At 41.9% G+C, this 17,677-nt stretch overlaps 1 protein-coding gene across 1 annotated transcript in view; it reads right to left on the bottom strand.

The window, feature by feature from the left end:
• Positions 1-370: 370 nt before the first annotated feature.
• The window catches only part of rnmt (RNA (guanine-7-) methyltransferase), a 34,820-nt gene continuing 17,513 nt past the window's right edge, over positions 371-17,677 (bottom strand). Inside the window, exons 8-10 of the mRNA XM_078541095.1 lie at positions 10,506-10,607; positions 9,009-9,042; positions 371-851 (exon numbers count right to left, since the gene is read on the bottom strand). Of these exons, the coding sequence (XP_078397221.1) occupies positions 814-851; positions 9,009-9,042; positions 10,506-10,607 (174 nt within the window). The 3' untranslated portion in view covers positions 371-813. The remainder of the gene's footprint in view (positions 852-9,008; positions 9,043-10,505; positions 10,608-17,677) is intronic.

Here is a 17,677-nt window from a genome sequence, read left to right as displayed (position 1 = left end):
AATTTTTGAGGAAAGGGTTAAAGGTTGGATTTACTGGGAGAGGTAAAAAGGATGGTGACTCAAATGAAGTATTCAAACTTATGAAAGCAAAGAGACTGATGAAGCTGATCCAGATAAATTGTTCACAAAGGTGGGGGGGGGGGGGGGGAGGAAAAAAGTTCAACCACTAGGAAAATAACTGAGCTACTTCACAAAGAAAACATATCACATTACTGGTGAAGATGGCTGAAGTAAATAGTGTAAAATGGGTTCAAAAGATGGCCAGATTATGTTTCTTTAGCAAACGCACGAACACGAAGCTTTGGTTACGCCGTTTGACGCCAGTGTGTTCAGAAACTCAAATCACAGGCAGTGAGACCAATAAAAGCTCTTTTGTAAGTATTTTTTTTAATAATAATATATTTAACAACCAATTCAACTTTCTAACATCATCATTTCTTGAACTTGGTCATCCTAAAAAATAAAAAGTTCAGTATCCAAAAATGTTTTAAACAAAAGTATATACTGGCAGGTAAAACAAAAATCAAGTAATGAACAGAGAAAGTTAACGAAAAAAACAAACACATTCCAGCAAGACATCGCTTCTTGTACATCTAACAACTCGGAAAACTGGTCCACTGAGGGCTTCAGCTTGAATCCACAATCATCCAAAATATCTTGCAGATTTAACTGGCATGTCAGTCTTAAAACACTGTACGTCAAAGCAGTCTTCAAGGGGTTAACTGCTGCAGTTAAGTCCTCTCTATTACTGCAGCTTCATGTCTTCAGGTACCAAAGAAGTTCCCAGCGAAAAATAGAGGTTTGCTCGCCTGCTTATGGCAGCTTTTCAAATGCAAAAACTAAGTATATGCCTGAGAAGAAAGTATGCAAAAAAAGAGTGGTTATTGTGGCTCTAATGACAATGTTCGTTTTCAGATACAAATGAACTGTCAGACATCACTATGTGCAATGGACGCCAAGATTTTCACAAATAGCTTACTTTATTATTGTTACTCACACCTTGACATGATATTAATCAGGAAATTAGGGGGAGAGTTCGGATATAAAGCGTGTGAAAAAGAAATAAAGGCTTGCATCTATACAGTGATTTTCACAACCATGACTTCGCAAAGCGCTTTGCAGCTAAATTAAGTATTTTCGAAGTATTGTAATGTAGGATGAGAGATCAAGAATTGAGAGCTTGATATACATGGATGGTCATCGCTGCCGAAAACATTTTTTATTCTTTCGTGGGATGTGGCGAGGCCAGTATCTGTTGCCCATCCCCAAGTTCCCTTGAACGGAGTGACTTGCTAGGCCATTTCAGAGGACAGTTAAGAGTCCATCACACTGCTGTGGGTCTGGAGTCACATGTAGGACAGATAAGGTAAGGATGGCATATTTCCTTCCCTAAAGGGAACTTGTTAATCAGATGGGCTTTTACCACAATTGATGCTGGTTTCATGGCCATCATTAGTGAGACAAGCTTTAAATTCCAGGTTTATTAATTGAATTTAAATTCCACCAGCTGCCATGGTGGGATCTGAACCAATGTTCTCCATTATCAGTCTCGTGATATTACCACTACACCGTCATCTTCCCCATTTATTGATCTTCCGCAAGAACGGCTAGCATTTACATAGTGCCTTTCACAGCCTCTGAACCCCCCCCAACATTTTTATAGCCAATTAAGTGCTTTTGAAGAGTAGTCACTGTTGTAGGAAATGCAGTACACAAGGCAAGGCTCCACAAAGTGCAATGTGGTAATGACCAGATGATCTGGTTGTGATTGTTGACTGAGGTGTAAATATTGGCCAGAGCAGCAGAGAGAACTCCCCTTCTCTGCTTTGAAGTAGTGTCACGAGATCTTTCACATCCAGCTTGTTCAACATCTCACCTAAAAGGCGACACCTCTTTATAACTCAGAACTCCCTCAGCACTGAACTGCTCCCGAACGTCAACATAGATATTTGTGTTAAGGTCTCTCAAGTGGGACTTCAAAAGACAACCTCCTGACTCAGGGGAGACAGTATGCCCCACTGAGCCACATGTGACACCTAGTGGTCACTGAGACACAGTGAGTCAAGACCTTTAAGACAGAGCAGGGTAAAAATTGTGAAAGGACAAGGAAAATGCGAGAAAATACAACCAGAGCGAGCTGCTGATAGTTTCACAGTGGAACACTACAATTAGCCAAATGTGCATTTCTGTCTAACTTCTTTCATAGAATCAAAGCAAGATGACAGCACAGAAGGAGGCCATTCGGGCCTTCAAGTTCATGCTGGCTCTCTGCAAGGGCAACTCAGCTAATCCCACTTGCCCACCATTTCTGAATAGCCCTATCAATTCCACAAATTCTCTCTCTTCAGATAATTATCCAATTCCTTTTTGAATGCCTTGATTGAGTCTCCCTCTACCACACTCCCAGGCAGTGCATTCCACAGCCTAACCATTTGCTGCTTGAAGAAGTTTTTCCTTAAGTTGCCATTGCTTCTTTTGCCAGTTACCTTTAAATCTGTGCCCTCTGGTTCCTGATACTTCCACTAATGGGAACAGTTTCGCCCTATACACTGTGTCCAGACCCCTCATGATTTTGAATACCTCTATCAAATCTTAACTTTCTCTTCTCCAAGGAAACAGCCCAGCATCTCCAATCTTTCCACAAAACTGAAGTCCCTTGTGCCTGCAGCTATTCTCATAAATCTTTTCTGCACCCTCTCTAATGCCTTCACATTCTCCCCAAGGTTGCGCTCGCAACTGGACACAATACTCCAGTTGAGGCTGAACCAGTGTTTAACACAGGTTTGCCATAAAATCTTTTGCTTTTCTACTCTATGCCTTCAATTATAAAGCCCAGGATTCTCTATGCCTTATTAACCACTTTCTCAAGGTGCCCCACCACCTTCAACATTCGTGCACCTATACCCACAGATCCTACCGCTCCTCTTCAGGATTGTTTTACATTGCCTCTCCTCATTCTTCCAAGCAAAACTTCTTCCAACACTTCTCTGCCAAATGTCTGTCCTTCCACCCTTAACACAGTATTCAGCTAGGACGCAGAGAAAGAGGAAAAGGAGGAAAGACAGAACTACTCCATTTTATAAACAAAGCCATAAGAATGTTGAAAAGCCCAGAAAGCACATCACATAATATAAAGAACTGGAAAAATGTGTTTCTTACGTGAGGCACAGCAGCTTTCTATTCTTACAGTACATACTATATCTACACCATCTATTGGCAGCAATAGTATACTGCAAGTTTTATTGCATTTTCATTCACACTTGCAGATCAAAACCAGGGAACTATGACATTATAATGGTTTCCAAAGTTTAAGAAACATTCCATCCACATTCAACTATTTTGGATAAACGTGAACCCGGTAAGAGATGACAAATCAATTTCCTTTATTTCAGAATATGCAATATAGCAAAATGAACGTGGATTGTACAAATCAGATTGGCAAGGGTGCCCTGATGTAAGCAAAACAATTTCTTGGAGCAGTAGTTTCTAGCGTCAACCAGAAAGCGGGCTATTCCTAACATGCAACGATTAATAAACGACCTCAAAGGAAAGGGGCATTGAGGCGACAGCAATCATAACATGATAGAATTTCGCATTCAGTTTGAAGGTGAAAAGTGTGGGTCTAAGGCCGTGTTTTAAAGGTAATTAAAAGGGTATGAAGGCAAAATCGGCTAGCTAAAGTAAACCGGAAAACTAGGTTACAAGGTAGGACAGTAGAGATGTAGTGGCAGACTTTAAAGATATATAATAACTCTCAGCAAAGATTTACCCCCGCGAAAAAGAAAGACTCTGAGAAGGATGCAACATCCATGGCTAAATAAGGACGTTAAGGACAGTATAAAATTGAAAGAAATACTGTACTGATCTGCAAAGATTAGTGGTAGGGCAGAAGATTGGACAGATATTAAGAACTAGCAAAGGAAAATGCTTTTGAGCTTGTAAAGTGCCTGGAAGCAGCAGAAACCAACTCGTTTGGAAATGAATTGTGCAGTATAACATTTCAGAAGAAGGGCGAATATCTACTTTTTGGCTGCCAGTATGGCTGAAACTTGGAGGAAGTAGTTAATGTCCCTGAGTTCCTTGTTTATTTTCCACTGTTTGAAGAACAAGTTATCTGACTGGATTGCACTGGTGAACAAGCAGTTCTGATTCAAAATTAGTTAAGATAGATTACCAATGCTGCCTCACTTGACTTATTGCTTTGGAAATTTAAATACGATTGTTGCAAGGAGGAAGAGGCACCACAATGTTTAAAATTAACATCTCCAAAAAATTAAATACAATTTTCAGACAATTGTATTGTTTTAATTGTTGGAATATGACTTTTAGTTAAAATGTCACCCACAGAATTATAGCGTTGTTACAGCACAGAAGGAGGCTGTTCCCCATAGTGCTTTAATTAGAATTTTTTTGTGCAGTACCAGTAAACTATTTAATATAAAAGTGGGCAGTCACAAATAGCAGTTTTGAGTTTGCACTGAGTTCATGAGAAACTTAACTTTTACACTGAATGGTAAAACATATCTGCCTTTGCAGTATGAAAAAAGATGGAATGTACAGTAACCAAGTGCTTTTCACACACAGAACATCCCAAAGCCAATGAATGACTATTGAAGTGAGGCCATTGCTGTAGGAAACATGGCAGCCATTTTGCTCGGATTTAAACTAAATTGTCAGGGGGATGGGATCCTGAAAAGTAGTTCAGAGGGGAGAGAAGCTGAGATGGAATTAGAAGTTAAAAACGCTAATGAGCGAGTCTGGAAGGCAGAGGAAACATAGGCTAAAAAGAAAGTGAGTTTAGCAAGGCTAAATGGAATATATTTTAATGCAAGGAGGGTGAGGAATAAGACAGGCGAGCTGAAGGAACAGACAGGCACGTGAGATATCATAGCTATGACCGGGATTTGGCCAAAAGGGCAAGATTGGCAGCTCAACATTCCTGGTTATAGGGTATTCAGATGAGATAGAGAGGCGGGGTAGAAGAGGAGGGGGGGTCGCAACATTGATCAAGGAATCAATTATAGCAGTGAGGAGGGATGATATCTTGGAAGGATCATCAAATGAAGCCATATGGGTAGAAGTAAAAAAACACAAAAGGGGCAAACACGTTGGTGAGTGTGTACTATAGACCCCCAAACAGTCACAGAGAGATAGAGGATCAAATATGTAATCAAATTTCAGAGAAGTGTAAGAACAATACGAGAGTAATAGTAGGGAATTTTAACTACCCAAATATTAACTGGGGTAGTTTTAGTGTGCAAGGTAGGGAGAGAGCAAAATTCTTAAGTTGCATCCAGGAGGATTTTTTAGCCAGTAAAGGGAGGAGGCAATTCTGGACCTAGTATTCAGAAATGAGTGTGGGCAGATGGAAGGCGTATCAGTAGGGGAGCATTTTGGAGATAGTGACCATAACCCAGTTAGATTAGAATAGTTATGGAAAAGGATATGGTTGGGCCTGGAATAAAAGTTCTAAAGTGGGGAAAGGCTAATTTTACTAAGATGAGATTCGATTTGGCCCAAGTGGACCGGGAGCAGCTACTTGCTGATAAAACTGTGTCAGAGCAGTGGGGTGCATTCAAGGAGGAAATAGCAAGAGTACAGAGCAAATATGTTCCTGTAAAGACAAAGGGGGGGGGGCCAAGTCCAGGGGAGACCAAGTCCGGAGAACCCTTGGGTGTCAAGGGATATAAAGGTTAGGATAAGGAAAGAGAAGCTTATGGCAGATAACGAGGGCTCAATACGGCACAGTCCTTAGAGGAGTATAAAAAGTGCAGGGAGGAACTTTTAAGAAGTATTTAGATATTCACTTGCATTGCCATAGCTTCCAGGGCTATGGGCCAAGCGCTGGATTATGGGATTAGTGTCTTCAGATCTTTGTTGACCAGTGCAGATATGATGGGCCAAATAGCCTTTCTGTGCTGTAAACGTTTGAATCAATGAGCAAGCTCCCACGAACAGCAATGTGACAATGTGATAATGACTAAAAGGAGGGAGAAATTAGAGTATGAGAGAAAGCTAGCTAGAAACATAAAAACAGACAGTAAGACAGTAAGAGTTTCTACAAGTATTTAAAAACTAAAGTGAGTGTTGGTCCTTGAAACAGTCTGGGAAGTTAATAATCGAAAACAAGGAAATGATGGAAGCGTTGAACAGATACTTTGTTTCTGTCTTCACTGTAGGAGACTTCGAAAACTTCCCAAAGATAATTGAAAATCAAGTGGTGAACGGGAGGGAAGAACTTAAAAATAACCACCATCACCCAGGGAAAAGGTACTGGGAAAACTATTAAAACCTAAAGTATGACAAACCCCCAGGACTTGATGGCCTGCATCCTAGGGTATTAAAAGAAGTGGCTGCAGTGAGAGCAGAGGCATGGGTTATAATCTTTCAGAATTCATTAGGTTCCGAAGGGCTCCAGCAGATTGGAAAATAGCAAATTTAACACCTTTATTCAAAAAAGGAGGAAGACAGAAAGCAGAAAACTATAGGCCAGTTGGCCTAACATGTCATAGGGAAATTGCTAGAGTTCATTATTAAGGGGGTTATAGCAATCATAATTTGATCAGGCAGAGTCAACATGGTTTTGTGAAAGGGAAATTGTGTTTCATTAGTTTATCAGAATTCTTTAAGGAAGTAACAAGCAAGGTGGATAAAAGGGAATATCTAGATGTGGTGTACTTGGATTTCAAAATACATTTGATAAGGTGCCACATCAAAGATTACCACATGCGATAAGAGAACATGGTGTAGGGGTAACATATTAGCATGGATAGAGGACTGGTTAGCTAACAGGAAGCCGAGAGTAGAGATAAATGGGTAATTTTTTTGATGACAATCTATAATCATTGGAGTGGCAAAAGGATCAGCGCTGGGGCCTCAATTGTTTATAATCTAGATCAAATGATTTGGATGAAGGGACAGATTTTATGGTAGCCAAATTTGCCAAATGACACCAAGACAGGTAGGAAAGTAAGTTGTCATGAGGAAGTAAAGTCTACAAAGGGATAGAGATAGGTTAAGAGAGTGGGCAAAACTTTGGCAAATGAAATATAACGTGTGAAAACGTGAATTTGTCCACTTTGACAGGAAGAATAGAAAAATCAGTATACTCTATGGCAAGAGACTGCAAAACTCAATGGTACAGAGGGATCTGGATTTCCTGGTACATGAATCACAAAGTTAGTATGCAGGTACAGCAAATGATTAGGAAGGTAAACTGAATGTTGCCATTTGTTGCAAGGGGAATAGAATATAAAAGTAGGGAAATTTTACTGCAGCCATACAGGACCTTGGTGAAACCACAACTGGAGTACTGTGTACAGTTTTGGTCTCCTTATTTGAAAAAAGATAAAATTGCATTAGCAGTTCAGAGAAGACTCACTCAACTCATTCTTGGAATGAAGTGCTTGTCTTACGAAGAAAGGTTAAACAGATTAGGCCTATATCCATCAGAATTTAGAAGAGTGAGAGGTGATCTTATTGAAACATTTAAGATCCTGAGGGGACTTGATAGGCTGGATACCGGGAGGATCTTTCCTCTTGTGGGAGAGACTAGAAGTAAGGAATACAGTTTAAAAATAAGAAGTCTCCCACTTAAGATTGAGAGAAAAAAAATTATCCTCGTCTTCGAGGGTCATTCCCCAGAAGGCAACAGAGGCTGGGTCACTGAATTTAATCAAGGCTGAGTTATAAGGATTTTTAATCGACAAGGAAGTCAAGGATTATAGGAGGCAGACAGGAAAGTAAAGTTGAGACCACAATCAGATCAGCCATGATGTTATCGAATAGCGGAGCAGGCTCAAAGAGCCTACTCCTGCTCCTAACTTCTTTAAATTCGTTCACAGGATGTGGGCGCCACAGGCCAGGTCAGCTTTTATTGCCCACCACTAGCTGCCCCTGAGAAGCACTGCAGGAACACCCACATGTAACAGGTCCTACATAAAATAGAGAACGTCGTTACTGGATCCCTCTATACTACTGAGTATTTTTGAAGGAGGAATTGATATCAAATGTTAATCAGGGCTTATTTAACTCCATATGGTGAAGAAACACTTATTTACAATTTGATAATCCAGTACTGGATAAGCAGAAATTTCCTTCAACTAAATATTAAGACTGAAGCCATTGTTTTCAGTCCCTGCTCCAAATTCTGCTCCCTAGCTACCAACTCCATCCCTCTCCCTGGCAACTGTCTGAGACTAAACCAAATTGTTCACAACCTTGGTGTCACAATTGACTCTAAAGTGAGCTTCTGCAGCAAGAGAACTGCTCCTTGGGGCAGACAGCACAGGCATGATGGGCCGAATGGCCTTCTGTGCTCTAACGACTCTGTGCTGATTCTATATTCACATCACCGCAAACACAACCTATTTCCACCTATTGCCTGACTTCACCTGTCTCAGCTCACCTGCTGCTGAAACCCTCATTTATGCCTTTGTTACCACATACTTAACTATTCTAACGCTGGTCTCCCACATTCTACCCTCCATAAACCTGAGGCCATCCAAAACTCTGTTGCCAGTGTTTTAACTCACAGCAAGCCCCATTCCCTTATTACCTATATAACGTGCTACATCGGATCCCGGTGAAGCAAGGTCTTGATTTTAAAATTCTCATCCTTGTTTTTACATAACTCCATCCCTATCTCTGCAATTCCTCCAGCTTCACAACCCTCCAAGATATCTGCACTCCTCTAATCTGGCCTTTTGCGTAACCCTGATTTTAATCACTCCACCACTGGTGGCCACGCCTTTAGTTGCCAAGGCCCAAAGCTCTGCAATACCCTCTCTCCCTCACTTTCCTTCTTTAAGATACTCCTTAAAATCTACCTCTTTCACAAAGCTTTTGGTCACCTGACCTAATATCTCCTTTTGCGACTCGGTATCATATTTTGTTTTACTGTGCTTCTCTGAAGCACCTCGGAACATTTTATTACATTAAAGGCACTATACAAATACAAGTTGTTGCTTTAGTTGTTGATATGAGTGGTGTCTGAGAGTTATACTTACTTGTAGCCTCCCACTCCGATTTGCTTAATGTTCCCTGTAAAACAAATATCACAAGAAAATAATTTTTTGCAGTGGCTCAATTGAAAAATTCATAAATGCATCGCCCATGAATTCTTGAATATCCTTGCTCAACATTTTAAATACTCATTGGCCCATCTTCAAAAAAAAAACTTTCATTTCCTGCTTCCCACAGGTGAGATCCTAAAATGGCTTTCCCTGCAGGTAACTTCAACAACTTTTTCTAATATAAAATGGTTATCAATTCTACAGCAGTGCAACACTTTCACAGGGCTTATTTTGACTGTTATGAACTCTACAAGGTAACCCAGCTTCAAAGTATTGCTGTCACTCTGTTCCAGAGTCAAATTATGGTGGGGAAGGGAGGGGGGGGCAGAGGGAGAAGGTAAACTAGAATTACCTAAGCATTTAAAAAACATTTCAGCATGTTACCTTAAGAAGCATGTTACCTTAATTACCTTAAGAAGTCTGAACAGCACAAGCACCTTGTCCCAAACTATCAGTATACTAAACAACACATGCACACTTGTGGCAATTTGCCATGGCAATTTACATTAATGGTTAGGCATTCATACAATGGATTTGAAATCAGAATCCTTACAGTGAAGGAGGCCATTCAGCCACCTTGTCTGCACCAGCTCTCCAAATGAGCAATTAACCTCGTGCCATTCCCCCGTCTTTTCCCTGTAACCCTGCATATTCTTCCCCTTCAGATAACAGTCTAATTCTCTTTTGAATGCCTCAATTGCTCCTCCACAGTCTCAGGTAGTGCATTCCAGACCTTAACCCCTGCGTGAAAAAGTTTTTTCTCATTTTGCTATTGCTTCTTTTGCCAATTACTTTAAATGTGCGCCCTCTTGTTCTTGGCCTGTGCCCAAACTCTTTTCTTTCAAGGCGGCCCACTGTCCCCGAAATGTTCTCCTACTGATATTCAATCCACTTGGCCCACCTCATTCCCAAGAACCAGGTCCAGCAGTCTTATTGGACTGGAAACATACTGTAGAAAATTTTCCTGAACACACTCTAGGTACTCTGGTCCCTCTGCCCTTTCCACTATTACCATCCCAGTCTATATTTGATTGGTAAACAGGGTCAGGTGAGTTCTTCTACTTTTTCTAATTAAACTGCTGCAGTCCATTAGCTTCAACAAAATAAGGTGAGGACTTTGGACTGTAGTAGGAGTGTGTGGAGTGGAACAAGGCCTCTATCTCAATTAGTATTATTCTTCTTGGGAGTTGCCAAAAATTAATTTCCCATTAATCTCTTATACGCATTATAAAACTGACAGTCACATAAGGAATAGCTCTGGCAATCTCCATTATTTGGCCTTTCGATTGGAAGGAATTAAAATGGGGATCCGGAAAAATTGCAAGTGACTTTTCAGCACAAAGGAAGGCCTAGGGTAATTAATTCGAAGTTATTAAAGTGGCACCATGTTCATTTAATTGCTCAAGATAAAAAGGAACTATTGAAACTTACGAGTGGCGCTCTTGCTTGTGGGTTCTTCAGGTAATGTTCTGCATGCACATAATTTTCCTTATTAAACCCATGGCTACCAATATTCTCTGCGCTAGGATATTGCTGTAAAATACACAAAAATAGTATAAATATTATAATTAAAGAGTTTTAAAACACATAATCTAAGTTGAAAACTTATTCTATTCATCAGTCTACCAGCTTCCACTTTACACTCAAATGCTTTAAGAAATTTAGAAAACCAGGTTCAGAAAACAAATTCATTAGTGAAGCGAGCGAACTTAACTGCTCAACGTTGAGGCGATGGGAAAACTTTCTATCACAACAGATTTCATACACAAAGCTTTTTCCAATTCATTCACAGGATTTGCTGTCGATAGCAAGGCCAACATTTACTGCCTACCCCTAAACACCCTTGTGAAGGTGCCTTCTTGAACTGCTGCAGTCCATGTGGTGTAGGTACACCCAAGTACTGTTAGGCAGGGAGTTGCAGGATTTTGACCCAGTAACAGTGAAAGAATGGTGATATAGTTCCAAGTCAGAATGGTGTGGCTTGAAGGGAAATTACAAGTGGTGGTGTTCCCATGCATCTGCTGTTCTTATCCTTCTAGAAGGTAGAGATCACAGGTTTGGAAGAAGCCTTAAGTTCCTGCAGTGCATCTTGTACACACTGCTGCCACTGTGCACCAGTGGTGGAGGGAGTGGATATTTAAGGTAGTAGATGGGGTGCTAATCAAGCAGGCTGATTTGTCCTGGATAGTGTCAAGACTCTTCAGTGTTGTTGGAGCCGCACTCATCCAAGCAAGTGGAGAGTATTCCATCACACTCCTGACTCGTGCCTTGTAGATGGTTCACAGGCTTTGGGGATACAGTAGGTGAGTTGCACACTACAGAATTCCCAGCCCCTGACCTGTTTTGTTTTAAATTCATTCATTCATAGGATGTGGGAGTCGCTGGCTAGGCCAGCATTTATTGCCCATTCCTAATTGCACTCGAGAAGATGGTGCTAAGCTGCCTTCTTGAAACGCTGCAGTCCATGTCGCGTAGGCACACACTCAATTCTGTTAGGGAGGGGACAATATTTAAATGGCTGGTTCCAATTAAGTTTCTGGTCAATGATAACCTCAGCATTTTGATGGGGGGAAATTCAGTAATGGCAGTGCCATCCTGGGGAGGTGGTTAGACTCGGTCTTGTTAGAAATATTGCCTGGCATTTGTGTGGTATGAATGCTGCTTGCCTTTTACCAGCCCAAGCCTGAATGCTGTCCAGGTCTTACTGCATGTTGGTACAAAGTGCTCCAGTGTCTGAGGACTTGCGAATAATGAACACTGTGGAATCAGCAAATAACCTCTCCTCTGGCCTTACGCTGGAGGGAAGTTCATTGCTGAAACAGCTGAAGATGGTTAGGCCGAGGACACTATTCTGAGGAATGTTTGCAGCAATCCCCAAGGGCTGAGATGATTTGTCTCCAACAACTATCTTCCTTTGTGCTATGTATGACGCCAACTAGTGGAGAGTTCTCCCAAAATCCCCCAATTTCCACTGATTCCAGTTTTGCTGAGGTTTCTTGGTGCCATAAACAGTCAAGTGCTGCCTTGATGTCGAGTACAGTAACTCATGTCACCTCGAGTTCAGCTCTTTTGTCCATGGCTGGACCAAGGCTGCAATGAGGTCAGGGGCCAAGAGGCCCTTGCAAAATTCAAACCGAGCATCGGTGAGCAGGTTATTGATCAGTAAGTGTCACTTGATAGCACTGTCAATAACCTCTTTCGTCATTTTACTGATGATTGAGAATAGATTGGTGGTGATAATTGGCTAAGTTTGGATTCGTCCTGTTTTTTGTGGACAGGACATAGGTGGATGCCAGCATTGTAGCTGTACTGGAACAGCTTGGCTAAAAACAAGGTTAGTTCCACAGCACTCCCTCCATCCCCAGCCCCTTTCCGATCCCCCTTTTTCCAATAATTTATATTTTTTAAATATATTTTTCATTTCCCACCTATTTTTAAATCTATCGTTTTACCTCCACCTTTTAGCCCATTTCGATCCCTTTCCCCCCACCCCACCCCCACTAGGGCTATCTGCCACTAGCTTGTCCTGCTTTCTACCCTTAATGTCCCCATTAGCACATTCCTTAGATATCACCCCCGTCAACGCCCCTTTGTCCTTTTGTCTACATCTTTGACAATCTCTTCTTTGCCTCCACCTAACAGTGGCCCTCCATCCAGCTCCACCTGTCCCACCGCCCCCTCTACCAGCTTATTTCACCGCATTTCTATTTTTTTGTTTAGTTCTGATGAAGAGTCATTCATACTCGAAACATTAACTGTATTCCTCTCCGCAGATGCTGTCAGGCCTGCTGAGTTTTTCCAGCTATTTTTGTTTTTGTTTTAGTTCCGCAGCACCAGTCTTCAGCATTTCAGCTGGGATGTTACTGGGGGCCATAGCCTCTGCTGCATCCAATACGATGTGCCATTTCCTGATATCTCATGCAGTGAATCGCATCAGCTGAAGACTGGTACCTGTGATGCTAGGAATCTCACAAGGAAACCAAGATGAATCACCCAATTGACAGTCCCAGCTGAAGATGGCTGCAAATGCTTCAGCCTTGTCTTCTGCACTGGCGCTCTGGGCTCCTCCATCATTGAGGATGGGATTGTTCATGAAGCCTCCCCTTTCTCCGGTTAGCTGTTTATTTGTCCTTCACTATTCATGGCTGGATGTGGCAGGATTGCAGAGTTTTGATCCGGTCTGTTGGTTGGATCCAATATGGATGGCCTCACAATTTTCCACATTGAACTCCATCTGCTACAGTTTGGCCCACTAACTTCATCAGTCCCTTTGCAATTTCCTGCTTCCATATGCACTGTTTATCTTTGGAGGCCCAGGCAAGTTAGGATGGAAGAGGGCAGGAACATGTCAGAAATGTGACGTAAACAGCCCCACCTGCCATCATAACCAACGCTGGGGATAAAGGGATGTAGCCGGAGGGTTATAAATCAGAATTACTGGAAAAATGAACAGCCAGGGCTTAATTAAATGTTGTTAATTCAAATTATTGGATAATTCAGTTTTTTTTTTTAAAAAGGACAAAATAGGCTCAAAAGCATAATTACATTTTGGAAAACAAAGTGAGACACGAAAATGCTGGTGTTATGCGAAATACAATTAGATTCCATGATAGCCAAGCTAATGTACAGAGAAACGATGGACCAAATGGCCTTTTATCATGACTTTTCTCATGTTGTCGTACAGACAGGGCAGCTTGGAAGGGGATAGCAAGATATCCTTAACTTCAAAAGATTTTAGGATATCCTTTTTTTTGGGAAACCGAGCAAAATACAGAGTCAAGCTCCAGCAAACGGGAATATCCAAACAGGGAGCTGGAGAAGCAATCCGCTTTATTGATGCAGAAGTTGCAATTTGTAATTTCTGTCACAAGATGTCAGTAATGCACTTTATAAATTCTGTCTCATTTGTAAAGCATTATGACGCTGAATTGCAACACAAATTTAAAATATAATCTGTGTCCGGGGGAATTTAGGGTTTTTTGTTTAATTTTATTTAAAACTTTTCCTCTATCCTGCCCCTCTTTACTAAAGTCCCTGTATAATGTTTCTAATGACATGCACCTACCCTTGTTAGAGAACACATACAGATGGGCCTATTCCTATGTTGTTCCAGTGTTATTCCATGTGTTCACGAGTGACAAGCTGACATAGCTCCCTACTCAGTGAATTGTCTTCTGTACTGGTTCTCATGAGAAACCTAGAATTCTCCCACTTGGAACTGGTCTATTTGAATAAAGTTCTTGATCACTGCACCTTCAATTCAAACACCTCTACTCATCTGCAAGTACTTACACTGAAAATTTTCTCTTTCCCTCCCCTTTTAAAAGTTTTACGGTGGCTTTACCCTCTTCTTTGGCCTCGATTGTTGCTAAAAAGCTTCCGGTCCTTCATGCATTCTATGGTTAACCTGTGGCATGTGCTAACCCTGTACAATCAACATTGTTGTTCAACAATTAAATCCTCTACATGTATTGCAAATCTCTCTTGCTGCAGCACGCTCTTTGCAACAGCTGCGCATCAAGTAGACATGTCTGCAAAACATATTTCAGTTTCAAAGTGCCCACTTCATATGAAATAAATTTTCAGTTTCATTTGTTTGCTGTTCAGCTCAACCTTTAGAAGTTCGCTGTACCACCATTACTTATCTAGCTATGACTTGCTGAAAGTATCATTCTGCATGAGTACGTCAGGCTGTTGCTCGACTAATCTGCAAGCCAGCTCTCCCAAATGTTGGCACACGTTCCTAGATGGTAGGTGAGGTAGTCTTTACAGGTTCGACTGGTCTGGGTGTACCTTTGATGTGGTTCTAATAGAAGCCTAGGTCAATGCCAAGTGCATCCAGTTTTCTTATACTTGCGTAGCAGTTTAGTACAACCGTGTGAAGGACGGTTAAGGGGCGACCACTTTGCTGCAGGTCTGGAATCACACATCAGCCACTCGGGGTAAGGATGGCAGATTTCCTTCCTTAAAGGACATTCGTAGACCAGGTGGGTTTTTATGAGAATCTGACAGCTATCAATACTAGTTTTACATTCCAGACATACTTAATTAACTGAATTTAAATTGCAGTAGATACACAAACTGTTTTCAATGAAAATCTAAAGGGCCCCCTAGATGGTTTAACTGCGTGGTGTCAAGAAAAACCCCATAAGAACTTAATCAACTGAAATAAATTCAACAATTTGCTTTTATACAGCATTTTTAACATAGTTAAATGTCCCAAAGTATTTCACAGGAGTGTCATCAAACAGAATTTGATACAGGTCCACGTAAGGAGATATTAGGACAGTTGACCAAAAGCGCAGTCAAAGAGGTAGGCTTTAAGGGGCATCTTAAAAGAGGAAAGAGAGGTAGAAGTTTAGGTTGAAAGGTTTAGGGCCCTATGTTATATCAACAATTTCCAGTTTCCTGGCCAAAACCGCCTCCTCTTCATCATGGACGTCCAGTCCATCAACACCTCCATTCCCCACCAGAATGGTCTGAGGGCTCTCCACTTCTTCCTTGAAGAGGCCTGAACAGCCTCCATCCACCACTACTCTCCTCCACCTGGCTGAACTTGATCCCTCACTGAACAATTTCTCCTTTAACTTGTCTCATTTCCTTCAAATAAAAGGTGTGGCTATGGATACACTCATGGGCCCCAATTACGGAACATTCCTTGTTCCAGTCCTACTCAGGCCCCCCCAAAATTCTTTTCCCGGCACATCGATGACTGTATCGGTGCCACTCCATGCTCTCGTCAGGACCTGGAAAAATGTATCTATTTTGCTTCCAATTTGCACCTGTCTCACATTCACATGGTCCATCTCGACACTTCCTTTCCCTTCCTCAACTTCTGTTTCCATTTCTGGTGGTAGACTGCCTACCAATAATCAGTACAAACCCACCAACTCCCACAGCCAACTCAACTACAACTCTTCACACACTGCTTCCTGGAAGGACTCCATCACATTCTCCCAGTTCCTGCGCCGCATCTGTTCTGACGATGCTATCTTCCAAAATGGTGCTTCTGATTATAGCTTCCTTTTTCCTGAGCAGAGATTTCCCCACCACTGTGGTTGACAGCGCCCTGAACCACGTCTGACTCATCTCCTGCACCTCTGCCCTCATCCCCTTCCCTCCCCCCACAATAGGGTTGTCCTTGTCCACACTTTTCACCCCACCAGCCTCCACATTCAAAGCATCATCCTCCACCAAACACATCTTCCCCTCAACTCCCCTGTTAGCATTCCGTAGGGACCGTTCCCTCCGCGACACCCTGGTCCACTCCTCCGTAACCCCCAAGAACTCATCACCGTCCCATGCAATTGCAGAAAGTGCAACACCTGCCCCTTTAGCTACTCCCTTCTCACCGTTGAAGGCTGGCTGTATGCCATGGTGATCAGTGCTGGAACCTCAACTTTTTGCAATTTATATAAATGATTTGGATGAAGGGACCGAAGGAATGGTTGCTAAATTTGCTGATGACACAGAGGTAGGTAGGTAAGTAAATTATGAAGAGGATATAAGGAGGCTACAAAGGGACATAGATAGGTTAAGTGAGTGGCCAAAGATCTGGCAAATGGAGTATAATGTGGGCAAATGTGAAATTGTCCATTTTGGCAGGAAGAATAAAAAGGCTTGTAATCTAAATGGTGAGAGATTGCAGAGCTGAGATTGAGAGGGATCTGGGTGTCCTACTGCATGAATCACAAAAGGCTAGCATGCAGGTACAGCAAGTAATTAGGGAAGCTAATAGAATGTTATCGTTTATTGGGAGGGGAATTGATTACAAAAGTAGGGAGGTTATGCTTCAGTTGTACCGGGCACTGGTGAGGCGACATCTCGAGTAGTCTGTACATTACTGGACTCCTTATGTAAGGAAAGGTGTAAATGCATTAGAAGCAGTGCAGAGAAGGTTTACTAGCCTAATACCACGAATGGGCAGGTTGTCTTATGAGGAAAGGTTGGACAGGTTAGGTTTGTATCCACTGGAGTTTAGCAGAGTAAGAGATGACTTGATTGAAACCTTTAAGATTCTGAGGGGTCTTGACAGGGTGGATGTGGAGAGGATGTTTCCTCTTGTGGGAGAATCCAGAACTAGGGGTCACTGTTTAAAAATAATGGGTCGCTCATTTAAAGCAGTGATGAGAATTTTTTTCTCTGAGGGTTTAGTGTTTTTGGAACTCTTTGTCAAAAGGCAGTTGAAGCAGAGTCTTTTAATATTTTTAAGGCAGAGCTAGACAGATCCTCGATTATCAGGAGTAGGCAGGAATGTGGGGCTCAGGTTACAATCAGATCAGCCATGATCTTATTGAATGGCAGAGCAGGCTCGAAGAGCCAAGTGGCCTACTCCTGCTCCCAATTTGTATGTACGTATGTAAGGCCCCAGACATTCCTTTCTGGTGAAGCAGCAATTCACTTACATCTCTTTCAATTTGGTCTACTATATTCGCTGCTCACAATGCAGTCTCTTCTACATTGTGGAGGCTAAACTCAGACTGGGTGACTACTTTGCAGAACACCTTTGCTCATCCCGCAAATATGACCCCAACATTCCGGTTGCTAGCCATTTCAATTCATCATCTTGCTCTCATTCTCACATTTCTGTCCTTGTCGACTGC

Source organism: Cetorhinus maximus, chromosome 4 (genome assembly GCF_964194155.1).
Source record: "Cetorhinus maximus chromosome 4, sCetMax3.hap1.1, whole genome shotgun sequence".
In the NCBI taxonomy this organism is placed as follows: domain Eukaryota; kingdom Metazoa; phylum Chordata; class Chondrichthyes; order Lamniformes; family Cetorhinidae; genus Cetorhinus; species Cetorhinus maximus.
The sequence above is the reverse complement of the archived record's forward strand: the minus strand, read 5'-3'. Positions and strand labels throughout refer to the sequence as shown.